The sequence below is a fragment of the Hippopotamus amphibius genome, chromosome 11 (assembly GCF_030028045.1).
Source record: "Hippopotamus amphibius kiboko isolate mHipAmp2 chromosome 11, mHipAmp2.hap2, whole genome shotgun sequence".
Lineage (NCBI taxonomy): Eukaryota > Metazoa > Chordata > Mammalia > Artiodactyla > Hippopotamidae > Hippopotamus > Hippopotamus amphibius.
The window spans coordinates 91,100,076-91,118,991 of record NC_080196.1 but is presented as its reverse complement, the minus strand read 5'-3'; the positions used below and the strand labels follow the sequence as shown (position 1 = coordinate 91,118,991).

Here is an 18,916-nt window from a genome sequence, read left to right as displayed (position 1 = left end):
CCCAGGTGATTCTAATGTGTGGTCACGGCCAAGAACTCCGGAGTGACATTGACAGTGGCTCCCACTCACCAAGGGCTGTGCTCTTCCCTGCAAGGATTTGGCCAGCTTAATGACCTTGCGGATCCCAGATCCGTTTGGCAGCTGGGGAAGGATGCATGAGATTCTGGGGTATGTTTGTGACTTAAGGAATGCACAACTAAATTGAGATTGCTGACAACTCAATAGTATATTAACACAGTTTCACTTTGCTGACCACTTTCTTTCACTTCTGTAGGAAAATGGCTTTGACCCTGAATGCAGAACACCAAAGCATTGATTCCCAAGCTTTGCAGACTTGCTACACTGTCTTGTTGCGTTTTGCATGTGCTGTTTTATTCTTTGCAGCACACTAGACAGCTCCCTTTGACTTGCTATGTTGTACCACCTTTTGAAATGATGGTGTAAAACTCTGGATCTAACCTAGATCCAGGTTTGGCATCTAGGCTTGGCATTCCTCCGGTAGAATTCGAATTTCATTGATCTGTGATATTCTGTTAGGATCTAGAAGGTTGTCTGTCCTCTTAGTTGTCTCTTATCATGGTATTGGATCACCTTGTATCTTGAAATGAGAAGGGAGGAAAATGTGTGCAGGTGGCTTTAAAAGTTCTCCTGAAGGCTCCTCACAGAGAGCACACCTGAAAGATTCTCTCAGCATCTAAGTTTCTTCTGTTTTACTCTTTCAGTACACAAGGGTCTGGATCCCTGACCCCGATGAAGTGTGGCGCTCGGCTGAATTAGCCAAGGACTACAAGGAGGGCGAGAAGAGCCTGCAGCTCAGACTGGAAGATGAAACTGTGAGTGCAGTGTGGGAGGGGTGGGAATGGGAGCGCAGAGCTCTGCTGGGCAGGGCTGGATGCTACATTGTGGCGAGAGCATGTCCTGCCTGTTGGAGCTTCTGAGCCCCTGGCATCTTTTTTGTTTCTGTTGATGGTAACTTATGTGAAAGTCTAAACTGCGAAGTGGCTGTATGGCTGTCCCATTACAAACAAGTGCCCACTGGTGTTAGCCACTGAGAGATGGTGGGTGGCGAAGGCAAGAGTCTTCTCAGTGGAGTGGAGGGCACAGGAGGCTTCCCTCGTGGGGTTGAGGCATCAATGGGAGGTGAGGGGGGTGCCACTTAGGAGCCGGTGCCTAGTACAGCGGTTGGAGCACCGGCTCCGGACTCAGCCTGCCTGGGTTGGGATCCTGGCTCAGCCCTTGCTAGCTGTGTGCCCTTGAGCAAGTTAGCAATTTTTCTGTGCCTATTATTTCATCAGTGACATGGGGGTGATAGTTTGTCTAGGACGCCTGTGAGAATAAAATGTTACTATGTGGCATGTATTGTACTCAGAGTCCTGCCCGGCATGTAAGTACTCAATACATGTTAGTTGCTCCAGTGAGAATTTTTTTATTAGTTGATTTTCAGGCGTTTTTGTTCAAAAGGAAGACAAGGTAGTCATCAGGAAATCCTATTCCTTCTAGAAGGTCTGATTCACTTCCCTTTTCATGAGCCTTTTGTCACGACCTCTCCTGTGATTTGTGCACCTCACAGATGTGTGAAGGCTTGCACGGTGCTGGTCCCGGGGCTGCGTGCACGATCGGTGGTGGCCCTGCCACGTGGGGAGCTCAGTGCTGGAGGGCACAGTCAGTGTGAACACAGGAGCGCAGGAAAGCGCCTAGGCAGGCTGCAGGAGGCACGGAAGCTGTGGAGTGGTTGAGGTGCAGGAGGAAAGTGAGGAGGGAGCTGAGGTGAGGGGTCGGGGGAGGGGGCTGTGGAAAGGAGCAGGCATTGAACACTCCGGCCGGGGCGGGCTGAGGGGAGCGTCCCAGGCAGGAGTTGTGCACCAAAGCCCTGAGTCCTCAATGTGTCCCCTTTGGGTGTGTGGAAGGAAGGGAGGCCAGTGCACCTGGAAGCCACTGGAGAAGGGGACAGATGGAGCCTGAGGCTGAGGATACAGGTTGTGGGTTCAGGGTTTACAGGAGGAGAGACTGGGAGGCTAACAGGCTTTGAACCAAGTGGCCAAAAGAAATCACGATTTGGATTGGGATACCAAATAGTACACTCTAAATATATGCAGTTTATTATATGTTAACTGTATCTCAATAAAAGTTCTTAAAAAAAATTAAAGAAGACCTAAATAAATGTAAAGACATTCATTAAAAAAAAAATAAGAAAGAAATCACAATTTGGCTTTGGGATGGGTCAAGTTTGAGGGGCCGCAGAGCAGGCCTTGCTTGGAGGGAAGGCTGGGGCTGGAGTGATTATTGCCTCCCTCTGAAGTGCAGGAGCACTGAAAGTTTGTCCCCATCACTTAGCCTTTGAGCATTTACTGTCTTACTGTTGTTCCTTCTTCCAAGCTCTTGTCTTTCTAGCTAGTAATGACCTGTTTGAGAAATGGAGTATGTGAGCACAGTCTTTTGCTTTGATCACTTGTACTACGGTGGTTGGTGATTAACTCATCAATTAGTAGGAAGTATGGAATCTAAAAAAATGGTACTGATGAACCCAGTGACAGGGCAAGAATAAGGATGCAGATGCAGAGAATGGACTGGAGGACACCGGGTTGGGGGGCAGGGGGGCGAGCGCGAAGGGGAAGTTGGGATGAAATGAGAGAGTAGCATAGACATATATACACTACCAACTGTAAAATAGATAGCTAGTGGGAAGTCGCTGTATAACAAAGGGAGATCAACTCAGTGATGGGTGATGCCTTAGAGGGCCAGGACAGGGAGAGCGAAAGGGAGCCGCGGGAGGGAGGGGATATGGGGATATATGTATAAATACAGCTGATTCACTTTGGTGTACCTCAAAAGCTGGCACAAGAGTGTAAAGCAATTATATTCCAATAAAGAGCTTAAAAGAAAAGAGTAGGAAGATTGAACATCTTCCCCTTATTAACTTCTGTTTTATATCAACTTTGAGCACATCGCTTGGTACACCTGGGACCGTGAGTCGGTTAGTTTGTTAGAAGATGTTTACACTAAGGTGTGCTCACCTCCCCTTCCTCTTCCTGGCAGGCAGACTTTGCCAGCCTCCTCTTGGTTTTGAGGTGAGAATCAAAATTCCCAACAGATGGAATCATGTTTACCATGTTGAATAACTTACCACCCCACGCCCAAAACAAAGTAAAATTAGTTCACCCACGGGAATGGTGTATCTTCCACTCCAGGAGATTTCCTTTCAGTTGATCTTATAAGTGGGTGGGTGTTTAAGAGCTGTGGGGAGGGAGTGAGGAGTGATCTGCTGTGTTGCTAAAACAGAGCAGATGCTCGCCTCCCTAGCTGAGAATGAGTGCTGCCCTGCTTGACTAATCCTGGCAGCTGCCCAAGACCCCTCTCCTGCCCCCTCCCCTGCTACACGGCCATCAGCTGTAATCAGGGGAGATGCCTGGGGCTGGAGATTAGCCCCTCTGGAGAAATAATGGGCTCCTCACATCAGACTCTGTCCAGGTGGCTTGTGGGCTGTGGTTTGTCCACTGCTGGCTCTGAGCTATCATTAGGAGTGACTCAGCCAAGCTGTGGACCAGAGGCAGGAGAACAGAAGTCAGATGGCCGGACTCTGAATGTTTGAAGAGTCTCCTCTGTGGCTCAAACCATCCTTGATGTACCAGGCTGGCCAAAAAATCCACCCTGGAGTCTCTTTCCCTACTTACCGCTCCTCCCTCTGAAGTCCAGTAGTGTGGGTTTACCTGCAGCGGCAGAGAATGAAAATAAACTAGTTCTCTTCTAAAACAATAAAGCTCTTAACCCTCGGCTTCTACCTTGGCAGTAAGTAGCCTGTGTGTTCTGTTCAAGGTGGTCAGGCCCCTCCTTGTTCCTCTAAGATGTTTCTTTTCCTCTGTTGCTTGCTTGCTTATTTATTTGGGTAAAATATAAAAAATGTAAAATTTACCATGTCAACCATTTTCAAATGAACAGTTCAGTGGCATGAAATATTTACCAACTGTTGTGCAACCATCACCACTGTCTACCTTCAGAACTCTTTTCATCTTGCAAAACTGAAATTCTGTACCCATTGAATACTAACTCCTTCTTCCCCCTTTCCCTGCAGCCCTTGGTAATCTCTATCCTATCAATACTTTCTGTCCCTGAGTTGGATTCTTCTAGGTACCTCACAGAAGTGGAATCATACAATACTTGTCCTTTTGTGTCTGGCTTGTTTCACTTAGCACAATGTAAGATGTTTCCTGTTTAAGCCAGTGAGAAGATGGGAAACTTCTTGGGAAAGGATCGTGTCTTCTCTTTTTCTCCCCACAGCTGTGAAGTGTGCAAGGTATCTAGGTTTGCGAGCCCTTAGCACAGTACTCTGTTGAGACCAGGTAAAGCACCTCAGTATATGCAAACCTTTGTGATAATTGCAGCTTCCTCGTTCTTTTTTTTTTTAAGCTCTTCATTAGACTATAATTGCTTTACACTCTTTTACCAGCTTTTGAGGTACACAAAAGTGAATCAGCTGCGTTTATACATATAACCCCATATCCCCTCCCTCCCGCGACTCCCTTCTGCTCTCCCTGTCCTGGCCCTCTAAGGCATCACCCATCATTGAGTTGATCTCCCTTTGTTATACAGCAACTTCCCACTAGCTATCTATGTTACAGTTGGTAGTGTATATATGTCTATGCTACTCTCTCACTTCATCCCAGCTTCCCCTTTGCCCCCTGCCCCCCCCAACCTGGTGTCCTCCAGTCCATTCTCTGCATCTGCATCCTTATTCTTGCTCTGTCACTGGGTTCATCAGTACCTTTTTTTTTTTTTTAGATTCCATATATGTGAGTTAGCATACAGTATTTGTTTTTCTCTTTCTGGCTTACTTTGTATGACAGACTCTAGTTCTATCCACCTCATTACATATAGCTCCATTCAACATCACTAATCATTAGAGAAATGCAGGTCAAAGCCACAATGAGGTATCACCTCACACCGGTCAGAATGGCCATCATCACAAAATCTAGAAACAATAAGTGTTGGAGAGGGTGTGGAGAAAAGGGAACTCTCCTGCACTGGTGGTGGGAATGTAAGTTGGTACAGCCACTATGGAAAACAGTTTGGAGGTTCCTTACAAAACTACAAATAGAACTACCATATGATCCAGTAATCCCACTACTGGGCATACACCCAGAGAAAACCATAATCCAAAAAGAAACATGTACCGTAATGCTCATTGCAGCACTATCTACAATAGCCAGGACATGGAAGCAACCTAAATGCCCATCAACAGATGAATGGATAAAGAAGATGTGGCACATATATACAAAGGAATATTACTTAGCTTCCTCATTCTTTGCTTGGCGTGGAGCGCTGCCTGGTCGACCTTTCTCCTGCCCTACCTCCCTTACAAACTGCTCAGCTCCTGCCCTCTACTGGCAGGGAAAATTCTCCCCCTGTTTCCATGGTTTTGCGTTTTAAATTCTGTTTTTCCAAACGAGTTTGTATCCAGTGTCCAGGGCAAGTACTCCCTGTGTGCAAGGCCCTGGCAGTGTTTGTGGGCTAGAGGAAGACGGGGAGACGTGAGATTTAAGAAGAGCAACAAGCTCTACCTGTGTCTCTGCATATCCAAGCCTGCTAATGTTTGTGGGCCCAGGGCAAGAGTGGGGATGTGGCCTATGTCTGTTTAAATATGAAAAGCATATTTTATTAGAATTATTTAGGTAAATCTGAAATTTCTAATTCTTGAAAAATAAAGCATTTAGTATATTAAAAATAAGATACTTGCAACTCTGCTCTTCAACCTCCATCTATTCGCCAGTGTAAAGAACTATCTTGCCTTGGGCATGTCATGCCTATGCCTAGATAGAAACACATTTAAGAGGAATGTGACTTGTTCAGTATTGCAAAGTGTTCCTCATATGTTAGGTTTGCAGTGGTTACAAATACTGTACTAATGTGTAAGCACCTCTGGAACCACAATTAGAACGCATGGAGAAGCAAGGAATTGGATATTCAGCCCAACTGGGAAATGGTGTTTCATTATGTGAGAATTTTTTTGCATTTGTGCTATCTGAAAGGAAGGATTAACAAGCTAATTTGTCTTTCCTTTTGTCTAAATGTCTTTGCTGCCCAGCTCTTCCCCACACTCCAAAGCAGTATCTGTCTCTGACATTGGTGATGTTATAGCCCACAAACCTTCAAGGTGTCTGGACACATTTGTCTTATTTCAGGGACACAAGGCAAGAGGTGTGCAAAAGCATCTCCCTGGGGCCTGACGGCGTTCGTCCCCAGAGTGTATGTTGAGGGTTGCCGATCTCACTGTGTCCGCACTGAACGTTGACCCCAAGTGACAGAGATACCACATGTTCTTTAATAAGCTTATATTTTGTATTTATGATATTGAAGCCCTTTAAGATGCAGGGTCCAGGGTAGGGCCCCTCTTGCTCAATAAGGATGGTACTGAATGTATCAGGATATTACAGCGAGGAGATACCAAACATGGTTCTTCAAGTCAAGAAGCAACAGCCTCATAGAAGAGCCAGGACTATTGTAAACCCTGTGCAGAATAAGTGCCAGCTGTATGTACATCTGGCAAAACCACAGAACTAAGAGTATTTGGTAATACTCCTCTGGTACCAGTAAAGCCTCTTAGTGGACGTGTTTGATTATTTCTCTTTCCTTTTTGTTTTTCCGGTTTTTCCATTCTTTCTTACTTTCATATTGGTTTATGGGTCATTCTAATACTCTTTATCTTTGTTTTGCTCTCAATTGCTAAGTAATCCACAGTTGAGACAGTATTACACTTTGTTGATTGGATGGCAAGGATAATATGAAAGACAATATTTATATTGTACATGTGCAAAAATTGTTTCCTTTAAGTTATAAAATAACACATTGCATATAAATATCTACTGGTAATATTGTTACCAATACAATTAGTTATCTTGTCTACAGTGTTTTTTTTTTTTTTATATTGTAAAATACAGGTAACATAAAATTCACTGTCTTCGCCATTTTTAAGAGTATAGTTCAGTGGCATTAAATACGTTTACATTGTTGTGCAACCCTCACCACCATCCATTTCCAGATGGCTCTCTGTTACTTAGTTACTATCTTTGGCCTCTTTCCCTGCTGTATCCATGATCTTTTCCATCAGTTAGAATATTTTGCCTGGCTGCTTCTGCTGAGAGATTGGTGAAGCAGTAATCTTTGCCCCCAAGGGACATTTGGTAATGTCTGGATACATTTTTGGTTGTTGTGACTGAGGAGGGAGGTTTGCCATTGGCATCTAGTGATAGGTAGAGAGCAGGGATGTTGCTAAAAGGACCCTCCCCCAAAGAAACAACTATCAGTCCTAAATGAAACAGTGCCAAACTTGAGAAATCCTGGTTTAAGCCCATAGAGGAAATGGTCTTGGACTTGTCATTGCTGAAAGACACCGTGTTAAAAGCTAAACTTTTATAACTCCATATTCTAACAGAATGTGTAAGTTGTTTTCCCTGAAATAAATTGAGATCAAAAGATTATCTTTGACTTCGTAGTTTTATGCCACTGTAATTTTGTTTATAATTTAAACTTCCTAATTGCCTGTTTTCATTTATGGTTTTTTTTCCTTAGTTACTTGCATCCCCATTCATTCATTATTCATTCATTAAAAACAGTTATTATTGAGCAATTATTATATGCCAGGGTCTGGTTATACAGCAGTGAAAATGATACAGTTGTACCTTCGTGGACCTGTCACTCTAACTTATAATAAATATAATACATACACGAATATAGGCTTTAGAATATGAAAAGTTCAAGGCCAAGAATCTTTCGAAGTCCATTAGAAACATGGTAAGATGCCTGACTCTAACCCACTGCTCCCTCTCTTCACTCCCCAACCCCACACTCTGTTTTTGAAATCCCCTTGGGCAGCTACCTCGTAGTTTCTTGCTGACTTCCTAAAGCAGGAACACTTACCGTGGCAGACGTGGCATCCAAATGTTCCACCATGGTTGTCAGCTCCCTTGCAGGTTATGTGGGACCCTGTGACTACTTCTGTCCAGAAAACTCTAGGTAGAATTCCTGTCTATCCCTTCCAGGCAGAAGCATAGAGGAGCCTATGGGAGTTTGCCATGCTTCACCCTTCCTCTGCCTGGTGACGGTGAAGGCCACGTTGATGTCTGGGTGACCTTGGGGAGCAGAGCTTCCATCCCAGCCAGCCTTGGGCAGCTAGTGTGAGTGAGAAACCTCTGCGGTATTGAGGCACTGAGAGTTCAGGGTTAATTCGTTATTTCTTCATAACCTAACTGACCCTTCCTAACTAAGAAGTTTACGTGAATCACAGAGTATTTTATTTTTCAAGCAATTGCATGCCTGTGCTTAGGCCTGGGCTAAGTGGTATGAGGGGAATAAGAAGGTTCTTTTTAAGCAGCATGATCTTTTTGGAGACTGGGGAAGATGGAGATATACGATTTAAACACAGAACTATCATAGAATAGGACACAGCAGAACACTCACCAAGTGAATTTTTTTTGTACTCGTTTAGGACATAATGTAAAACGACCTTTTAGTGTGAATTTAATGAACCTGGAGCCACACACTTGCCGTAAGTGTAAGTGGATTCAAGCTTTGGGGTCTCCTATTTTCTCAGCAGGACAGCTCACAAAGAGAACACAAAAGAGAACACCCATACATCCACTGATCTAACTTAAGTACGTTAGGCCCGTCAAGTTGGAAGGGCCCTTAAAGATGGTTGGGACCAGTCCTCCCATCTTACGATTAGGGAAACTGCTATCTATGGAAATGAAGTGATGGGCTCAACACCTCAGAGCAGTTGAGTTTCGTGGTTCTCAACTTTGGCTGCACAATAGAAACCCCCAAGGAGCTAAAAAAAAATTTGCAGAGCTCCAACACAGCCAGACTCCTTAAATCAGAGTTTGGGGATGGAACACGTCATAGTATCTTTTGGCAAGCTCCTCGTGGGATTCCAAGGTGCAGGAAGGGTTGAGAGCCACTGCTTTAGTTGACGGCCAGGACTTGAGCACAGGGTTTAACTCCTCGTCGGTCTCCGTTTCTATGAGCCGTGTGGCACCTCGGGGTCAGCATCAACCTGACTGCTGCTGCTAACGCTGTTTTCACTAGCTTCTCTTTTTCTCTAGATCTTCTGGTTCTATGGGCAGATAAAGAAAACTTCTTTCTCCTGCTCCACCTTATATGCTGATTAGTAGCTCCAAATCTGTGTGCTGGGATTTGTCATTTGAAGATGTTTTTATGATTACGTTCTCTTGCTGTGGTACCATGTAACGCGGACATGAGTTGAGGTATGGGAGAGGTCATGAAAAGATCAGACACTCCATTTAACTGGTATTTTTTTACGCACCTACTGAGCATTTTAGGATCACAGATCTGCCGAGTTAAGAGCAAGCTAGACCAATGCTCTCCAAGAGAGCACCGCGTTACAGTGAGGTGTTCTTTGTATTGTCTAGTATGGTAGTCAGTGGGCCCTTGAAATGTGGCTAGTGTGAGAAATTGAAGTTTTAATTATATTTAGCTTTAATGAATTCAATTTAAATAGCCATCTGTTGGCAAGTGCAGGTCTAGAGCAGTCCCCTATCCTGTGCCTCCCTCTATATTCTCAAGTGTTGACCAGTGTCATTTGCTAGATAGGGACCAATTAGAGACCTCCCACCTGTGTCCGATTCCCAGCCCCTGGCCTTGGAGAGGAGAAGGTCTACTCCAGGTGGGGGACTGAGCATTAATTTTGTGAAGGGTATTAACATTCAGCCTCCTCTTTACCCCCAAAGGCCCAATTATTATGTAGTGAAGTCTTTTGTGCCAGAAAGGTCATTGCCTCTGATCATATCATAAACCCTTCGATTTCAGATAAAACCGTTTTAGCTGTAAATGTTCAACACTAGCAGCAGTGTTAGAATCAAATAGGTGTTAAAGAAAACAACGTGTTCTTGGGGCTCCCATTCCCTTCTCCCTCTGGTTGTGCACTCCCCTGAAGTCTGAGCTTTGAATGCTGAGCCTGCAGCTCTGCCCTCTTTGCTGCTGCCCTGGGCATTTTTACTCTTTATCGATTTTACTGTAACCAATTCCATTGGCTTATTTTTTGGGCCGTGTTTTCACAAAACTGCATATGCCTGTCCCTTCACATGCTTTGGGGACAGTCTTTTGATGGGAGAGCCATCTGAGAAGAGATAGAATGCCAGCATGTCTGCCTCAGGGTTTAAAGACACTGGGCTCAGGTCCCAGCTTTCTGATCTGAAAAATGAGGGCTTGGCTGGGGGAGAGCTCTGGGGTTCTGCACCAGGCTGTCCCTGTGCTGCTTATGGAGGGGCTTGGGGTGGAGAGCCACGTGGGAGACCAGAGCAGACACGCTGCTGCTGGGGCGAGGGACCTCTCCATTGGGAAGTCTGTCAAATGGCTCAGGGAGGGAGGTCTGGTTAGAGGCCCAGTGATACCACCCACTCTGCCAGAAATGAAGGGGGTGAGGGAGCAACTCTAGAGTTTAATGAAATAAGAATCAACTCTCAACAGTCTCCATTTCCCCCTTCTTTCCCACCTCTTGGAAATTTCATCATCATCTTCATGAAAGTTGTTTGCTGGTCTCCTGTACGGAGTAAGTTCGATAAGCATAAAAGAGCTTTTCATAGAAAGAAAAGAGCCTTCATTAGTATTTTTAAAAACCAAGAACAGGAAGCTGTATAAAAGAAAACCTTGCTAATACAGGTAACCATTGATATTTTGTGGGGATGTTATTCCAGGCAGACTTTAATATACAGCTTTAAATAAATGGAATCTTATTATAGGTTTCATTCTGTAACATGCCTTTTGTTAGATGCAGCAGAATGCTGTCTGCTGCCTGACTGTAAATACAGGTCTATATTGTGCTTTACTTTCATATTTACAGCCTCGGGAGTCGATATCTTTGCTCATTTGTAAGATTGTCTTCTGGGGCCAAGGAAGAATATATTTGTGAAAAATTCTGACAAGGTGTTGCCCTCCAGTAAGGTTAAAGCAGTCTCAGCTCTTTTTTGCCCACACCCTTCCTGGTTGGAGTCTTGTCAGTTTTTATACCTTTGCTTAGCTGATAAATAATGGTGCTAATAATCTTTTATTTGCATCTCTTTTATTATTGGTGAAGTTGAATAGGTTTTCATATATTGCCCCTTTGTAGTTCTTATTTTGTGACTTGTATTCTGTGCACAATTTTCTGTTAGGGTATTGGTTTCCTTTTTGATTTCTTACAACTCTTTGGGTATTAAGAATATTAATTCTATTTAATGCAGAATAACTGTTCCCGTCTGTCAATTTACTCTGCATATGGTGTGTTTTGTGATGGTTTTAAAGTTTTAGATTATAGTCAAATTAATCAGTATTTTACTACAGTGTTCTGGCTTTTGTGTCTCCCTTTAAAGACACTTCCTTTCAAAGCTTTTATGAAAATTTACCCCCATTTTCTTATTGGTTTTATTTTTCTTTTTGATTTTTACTTTTTTTCCATCTAAAATTTATTTTAATGTGAGAGAGAATAGAACAGTGACTCAATTTTTTTTTTTCCCTAAATGGCTGCAAGTTTACCTACCACTACTGAAAAATCCCTTTTAACCATTTATTTGCTATTTTAATGTTATCATGAATAAATTACCCATATGTGCTTGCATTTATTTCTAGACCTGCTATTATGTTTCATTTATCTGCCTATTTTAACACCATTACCATAGTACTTTATTCATTAATTTTATAATTTTTTCACTTTAAAAAAAAAATTTTTGGCTGCATTGGGTCTTTGTTGCTGCGCAGGCTTTCTCTAGTTGTGGCGAGTGGGGGCTACTCTTTGGAGGCTACTCTTCATTGGGGTGCTTGGGCTTCTCAGTGTGGTGGCTTCTCTTGTGGAGCACGGGCTCTAGGCACATGGGCTAAGTAGTTGTAGCATGCAGGCTCTAAGGTGCATGGGCTTCAGTAGTTGTGGCGCTTGGGCTCAGTAGTTGTGGTGCACAGGCTTAGTTGCTCCACGGAATGTGGGATCTTCCCAGACCAGGGATTGATCCCGTGTCCCCTGCACTGGCAGGCGGATTCTTAACCACTGTGCCACCAGGGAAGTCCCTACCATAGTACTTTAAGCCAATACCATAGTGGCTTTAATAATGTACCTTAATATCTGGTAGTACAAGTCCCTCTAAAAAGGGGATAGGAGAGAGCACTGATATTTAAGTTCTCTTAAAAATTAACTGTTATCCTGGTAAATTGAGGCTATGTCCATTGAATTTCCTGAAAGACTTGTATAGAAAAGTGATTCTTAAAATATGATGCATAGGCCACCTATATCAGAACTACATGAGAATTTTTAACAATTGATATTCCTGGGTCCTGCCCAAGAACTCCGGAACATAAGTTGTGTTGAGGGAATTCTTTTTACATGCTCTCAGATGATTTTTAAGAACAGCATAAGAAACTTAACACTCAGATAAAACATGGTAAGCAACAGTCAAGTTCCTCCTGTTTGTGTTAAAGAACACTACCTTTTTATTAATTACATCTTTGTATTAATTACACGTGGACATATGTGGACATGTGGTCAGTTATATATTCTGTCACTGAATATATTTTGGATATTTATGTAGTTTAAGTGCTACGTGTGCTAAGAGTACGGGGACAACACCTTGTATTTGAGATTTGACCTTAAGATATGTAATCATAGTCCCTGATTACACACACACAAACACACACACCTCAAGCTCGTATTATACTTTAAGTCAAAGTAAAATTACTGCCCTAAAGTAGCTTGCAGTTATGTTGGGGAAAAATATGTGTACAACTTGAATGGAACTTATGGAGAACAGTTTGCTATTTGCAAGATAATCCAAAAAAACAGAAAAAGAAAAAAGTGAGTGCTTTGTATGATGGAAGAGAGAGTAAAGAAAAACCAGCATTAAATGCGGCAAACCAAGGATGCTTTCCTGGATGGGAGAAAGAGAGGTACTCCTGCTGCAAGTAGAATTAAAGACTCAGTAAATATTTTTGTATTGAGAAGCAGAAGAACACTTTATGAAATCTACTTGTGGTTCCTGAATTTCTCATGTCATTCAGTCTTTTACCTTGATACACTGGGATTATATTATCAGCAAATTTTCTACCTGGGCTAGTCACTTATGGCAACACAGGTATTTTGTTCAACTCGCTTTCTTTAAAACGTGTTATTTATCTTCACTTATGATCATGTTAGGGTAGTGATCCTAGCCAACAAGACTGGACATTGAATATAGGCTAAATGCTTCATAACTGTGCCTTTTTGTGTCTGTCACTTGCCTTTCCTTAGATTCGAGAATACCCCATTGATGTCCAAAGCAACCAGCTTCCCTTCCTGCGGAATCCAGATATTCTGGTGGGAGAAAATGACCTAACTGCCCTTAGCTATCTACACGAGCCTGCAGTTTTGCATAATTTAAAGGTCCGTTTCCTGGAGTCCAACCACATCTACACTTACTGTGGTAAGTGGGGGCTATCTGTTGGCTGTGTGTGTTTGAAAGTGCTTACAACCTTTAGACTTCACGTGTTAAACTCCAGTCGTTAAGACTCCTACTTTCACTCTTATTTATAAGTACCTCTCACCTGAGACCCTTGAAAGGTTTGCAGTCAGTGGATGTGGCTTACTTCAGTGGGAGGCTTGGTGTTAATCACAGCTCAGCCAGGGAAGAAATAGGCCACCATGGGGCTTGGTGGCTCAGGCACAGTCCTGGGGTCAGTAGGACAGCGATGAATGCATGCCAGTGTCCTAGCTCAGGCGTCTGCTCTCACCGCGGAGCACACTGCGGCAAATGTATGGCTGGCTTGTTGTTTTTGTTTTAACTTTTTATTTTATTATGTATTGGAATATAAGTGATTAATGATGTTGTGTTAGTTTCAGGTGTACAGCAAAGTGATTCAATTATACATATATATATGTATCTATTCTTCTTCAAATTCTTCTCCCATTTAGGTTGTTACATAATATTGAACACAGTTCCCTGTGCTATATATATGTTGTTAATTGTACATTTTAAATATAGCAGTGTATACATGTCAATCCCAAACTCCCTAACTAGTCCTCCATCCCCTTCCCCCCCTGCCCCCACCCAACCATAAGTTCAGTTCTCTAAGTCTGTGAGTCTGTTTGTTTTGTAAATAAGTTCATTTGTATCATTTTTCTTTAGATTCTGCATATAAGCAATACTTGTCTTTGTCTGACTTACTTCACTCAGTATGACAATCTCTAGGTCTATCCATGTTCCTGCAAATGGCATTATTTCATTCTTTTTAATGGCTGAGTAATATTCCATCATGTATATGTACCACATCTTCTTTATCCATCTGTCGATGGACATTTAGATTGCTCCCATGTCTTGGCTATTGTAAACAGTGCTGCGATGAACATTGGGGTGCATGTTTTTGTTATCTGCTTGAGAAAGGGCTGCCTTTCTGACCCTCTGACAAACATGTGCATGATGAATATTTGTTGAATTCATGATCAGAAACCATGACAGATGCTTTTTTTAAATTTATTTTTTAATTAAAGTATAGTTGATATACAATATTATGTTAATTTCTACTGTACAGCACAATGACTTAGTTGTACACATATATACATTCTTTTTTGTATTATTTTCCATTCTGATTTATCCAGGATATTGACCATAGTTCCCTGTGCTATACAGTAGGACCTTGTTATTTATTCATCCTATATGTAACAGTTTGCATCTGCTAACCCCAAACTCCCAGTCCATCCCTCCCCCACCCCCTTCCCCTTGGCAACCACAAGTCTTTTCTCTATATCTGTGAATCTGTTTCTGTTCATAAATAGGTTCATTTGTGCCACAGTTTAGATTCCAGATATGTGATATCATATGGTATTTGCTTTTCTCTTTCTGACTTACTTCACTTAGTATGCTAATCTCTAATTGCATCCATGTTGCTGCAAATGGCCTTATTTCATTCTTTTTTATGGTTGAGTAGTATTCTATTGTGTGTATGTGTGTGTGTGTATATGTATATATACACATCATCTTTATCCATTCATCTGTTGATGGACATTTAGATTGTTTCCATGTCTCAGCTATTGCAAATAGTGCTGCAGTGAACATAAGGGTGCATGTATCTTTTTAAGAACTTTTATTGAGATATAATTGACATACAATGAACTGAATATATTTAAAGTGTACAATTTGTTACTTTTTTTTCTTGTTAGTAATGTATATATGGCAATCCCACTCTCCCATTTCACCACCCCCCACCCCCCACCCCCGCTTTCCCCCCTTGGTGTCCATATGTTTGTTCTCTACATCTGTGTCTCTAGTTCTGTCTTGCAAACTGGTGCATGTATCTTTTTGAATTACAGTTTTGTTCAGATATGTGCCCAGGAGTGGAATTGCTGGATGATATAGTAATTCTCTTTTTAGTTTTCTGAGGAAACGCCGTACTGTTCTCCACAGTGGCTGCCCCAACTTACATTCCCACCAACAGTGTAGGAGGGTTCCCTTTTCTCCACACATCTCCAACATTTGTTATCTGTAGACTTTTTGATGATGGCCGTTCTGACTGGTGTGAGGTGGTACCTCATTGGAGTTTTGATTTGCGTTTCTCTAATAATTAGCAATGTTGAGCATCTTTTCATGTGCCTCTTGGCCCATCTGTATGTCGTCTTTGGAGAAATGTCTGTTTAAGTCTTCTACCCATTTTTCTATTGGGTTGTTTGTTTTTTGTTGTTGAATTGTATGAGCTATTTGTATATTTTGGAAATTAAGCCCTTGTTGGTCCCATTGTTTGCAAATATTTTCTCCCATTCTGTAGGTTGTCTTTTTTTTTAATGGTTTCTTTGCTGTTCCAAAGCTTTAAGTTTGATTAGGTCCCAGTTGTTTACTTTTGTTGTTATTTCTTTTGCCTTGGGAGACTAACCTAAGAGAACATTGGTACAATTTATGTGCCATGACAAATGCTTTAAACAAACGTCCTAAAATTCTCTCATATTTTTCTTGAAATTTCTCAATTCCCCCATCCCAAATTTTGGCTTCTCTCCTTTAGAGTCTTGTGGTGTGGTGAAAACAAGAACCCTATATACTGTTGTTTGAGGGGCAAAACATTTTAGCATCTGGTTGTGCAGTCAGCCGAGGGCTTCTTTGTAGGGGGTTGTCCCAGTTGTACTTCAGCTCCTCGGTCTTGTCTGTGATCATAGGTGAGCCCTCAGGGCGTCAGGGTTCTTTTCATTGTGATTTTCTGCCAGATTTCAGGAGCTGGGAATACCATGTTGATTTCAGTACTTGAGAGTTTCCCAAAGCTCCTTTCCCCCAAATGCTAGTGAGAGTTTTATTTGAAAGAAGCCCTCAATAAGTTGTTTTGTTTTGTTTTTTTCAGAAAGATTTTTGAAAATCTTCCTTTTTGGAGAGAGGGATAAATGACCATCAGCTTCGCTTTTTGCAGGCAGCCCTTCTAAGAGAGGTCCTGGTATCTGTATGTATGTATCCCACTGATGCACCTTGGCTCCTCTAGCTTCAGCTGTTCGGAGTGACTGATCTCGCTCAGAATTCTCAGGCATCAAGAAGCACTCTTACCTGCTGTGGAGGGGGCTGAGACGCTTCAGGAAAATGTGTGACCTCAGAGTATAGTATCAAAATTTGAATGAAATGAACTAGGGTTTTGTATAACTCTCAGTAACCAGTAGAACGTGAGAGACTGTTTTTAAGAGAATTCTCCAAGTCATTCGCCTCAAGCGGCGTTTATCTGAGTTCTGGGCCTTATTTTTTGTTTCAGGTTGTCTTTTCAGGTAAACATTCATCTGAGGGGAACTTGTGTGTCATTTTCCTCTCCTTACCCTTTCTTCTTTACTTGGGTAGTGTGGCTTATGACATTGCAGGTTTCCCTCTTTCTTTCTTGTATTTTTCCCCTTTTAAATAGACGTTACTTTTTACAGCAATTTTAGGTTGAGAAAATTAAGTGGAAGGTATAGAGATGTCCTGTATGCCCCCGGCCCCGGCACATGCACAGTCTCCCCCACTGTCACCATTCTGCTCAAGAGTGACACATTTGTTAAAATTGATGAACCCACAGTGACACGTCATTATCACCCAAAGTCCATAGTTTACATTAGGTCACTCTTGGTGTTGTTTGTTCTGTGGGTTTAGACAAATGTATAATGACATGTATACACCGTTATGGTGTCATAACAGTCGTTTCACTGCCCTAAAAGTCATTTGTACTCTGCCTATTCATCCCTCTCTCCCCGCTAGCCCCTGGCAACCACTGATTTTTCATACTGTCTCCATAATTTTGCCTTTATAGAATATCACATGGTTGCAGTCACAGTGTACCCTTTTCAGATTGGCTTCTTCCACCTAGTAATAAGTACTTAAATTTCCTCCAAGTCTTTTCATATCTTGATAGATCATTTCTTTATAACACTAATACTCTATTGTTTGATGTACCACAGTTTGTCTATTCACCTGTTGTAAACAGAACATCTTAGTTGCTTCTGTTTTGGCAGTTATGAATATAGCTGTTATAAACGTCCTTGTGCAGGTTTCTGTGTGAATATGTTTTCGACTCCTTTGGATACATACCAGGGAGTGTGATTATTGGATCATGTGGCAAGATTGTGTTTAGTTTCATAAGAAACTTCCAAAGTGGCTGTGCCATTTTGCATTTCCACCAGTGATGAACAGGAGTTTCCTTTGTTCCACATCCTTGCTGGCATTTGGTGTTGTTAGTGTTCTGGATTTTGACCATGCTAATAGGTGTATAATGGTATCTCATTGATGTTTTAATTTGCATTTCCCTAATGACTTATGATGTGAAGCATCGTTTCCCATGCTTATTTGCCATCTGTATGTCTTCTTTGGTGAAGTGTTTGTTTAGGTCTTTTGCCTATTTGTTAATCAGTTCATTTCCTTATTGGTGGGTTTTAAGAGTTCTTTGTATATTTTGGGTAACAGTCCTTTATCAGATACGTGTATGGTGTGTCTTCTCATTCTCTTGACTGTGCTTCTTTTCAGATGCCAGAAGGGCACTCAGTGTAGGAGCTCTCCCATCCTGGCAGTGACCCTTTCCATTCCTGCCTTCTCTTCCCCAAATGACTGGAAAAGCTCGCATTTTTTATACCTGTCAGTGGGTCCCTTGAGATCCAGAATGTGCTTTTATGTGAAATAAAAAGGCATGAATTTGGCTTATCTTGAATATCAAATTTGTATTTTCTCTCTTTTCACATTCTCAAATATCAATTTACTGTGCCCTTCCATAGACTATCTGAAAGGTTATAGGATTTGCTAACTTCATTCAGCATTTATTTATTGAGCCTGTCATTGCAGTGTATCCTTTTGGGGACACAAGATGGAAAAAATAGTGAAATGATTATTATACATTATATAATGTGATGTGAGATAAAATATGGCCAACACTCAGTGCTTAGTATGCAAGATGCTGGCCTGAATGTTCTCTCTATTAATCATTTAACCCTCAGGATAACTAGGGAAAATGAAATTGTGATCCCCATTTTGCCATCCAGGAAACTAAGGTGGTCAGAGGTTAAGTAATTTGGCAAAATCACAGTTAATAATTGGCTGAGCCAACATCTGATATTAAGATGTGTAAATCATATTTCCTGTTCGCAAGTTGTTTGTATTTTAGTTAAGACAACACACATACAAATGAGAAATTAATAGTCCCTCTTTTAGATTTTCATTCTGAGATGGTGTTTTAAGCTTTACACCTGTTGGCAGGGTTAATATCCTCTTCTTTCTGCTCCTGCAACACTTTGTGCGTATGTATTTTATGAATTCAATTTGTTGAGCACGTGTGTGTGTGTGTGTGTGTGTGTGTGTGTGTGTGTGTGTGCGCGCGCGCGCGCGTGCGCACGTGCCCATGCCTGTGTGCTTATTCCATGCTCTAGGGTATTTGGAGGCCTGGGCTGTCATTCTTTTCTCCATCAGGGCCTAGCAGAATGCTTGATAAA

General features: G+C 42.0%; 1 protein-coding gene across 1 annotated transcript in view; it reads left to right on the top strand.

Moving 5' to 3' along the window:
• MYO5B (myosin VB) overlaps positions 1-18,916 on the top strand; it is a 340,872-nt gene that overhangs the window by 134,814 nt on the left and 187,142 nt on the right. The window contains exons 2-3 of the mRNA XM_057699421.1: positions 723-833; positions 13,259-13,430. Coding sequence (XP_057555404.1) covers positions 723-833; positions 13,259-13,430 — 283 coding nt within the window. The remainder of the gene's footprint in view (positions 1-722; positions 834-13,258; positions 13,431-18,916) is intronic.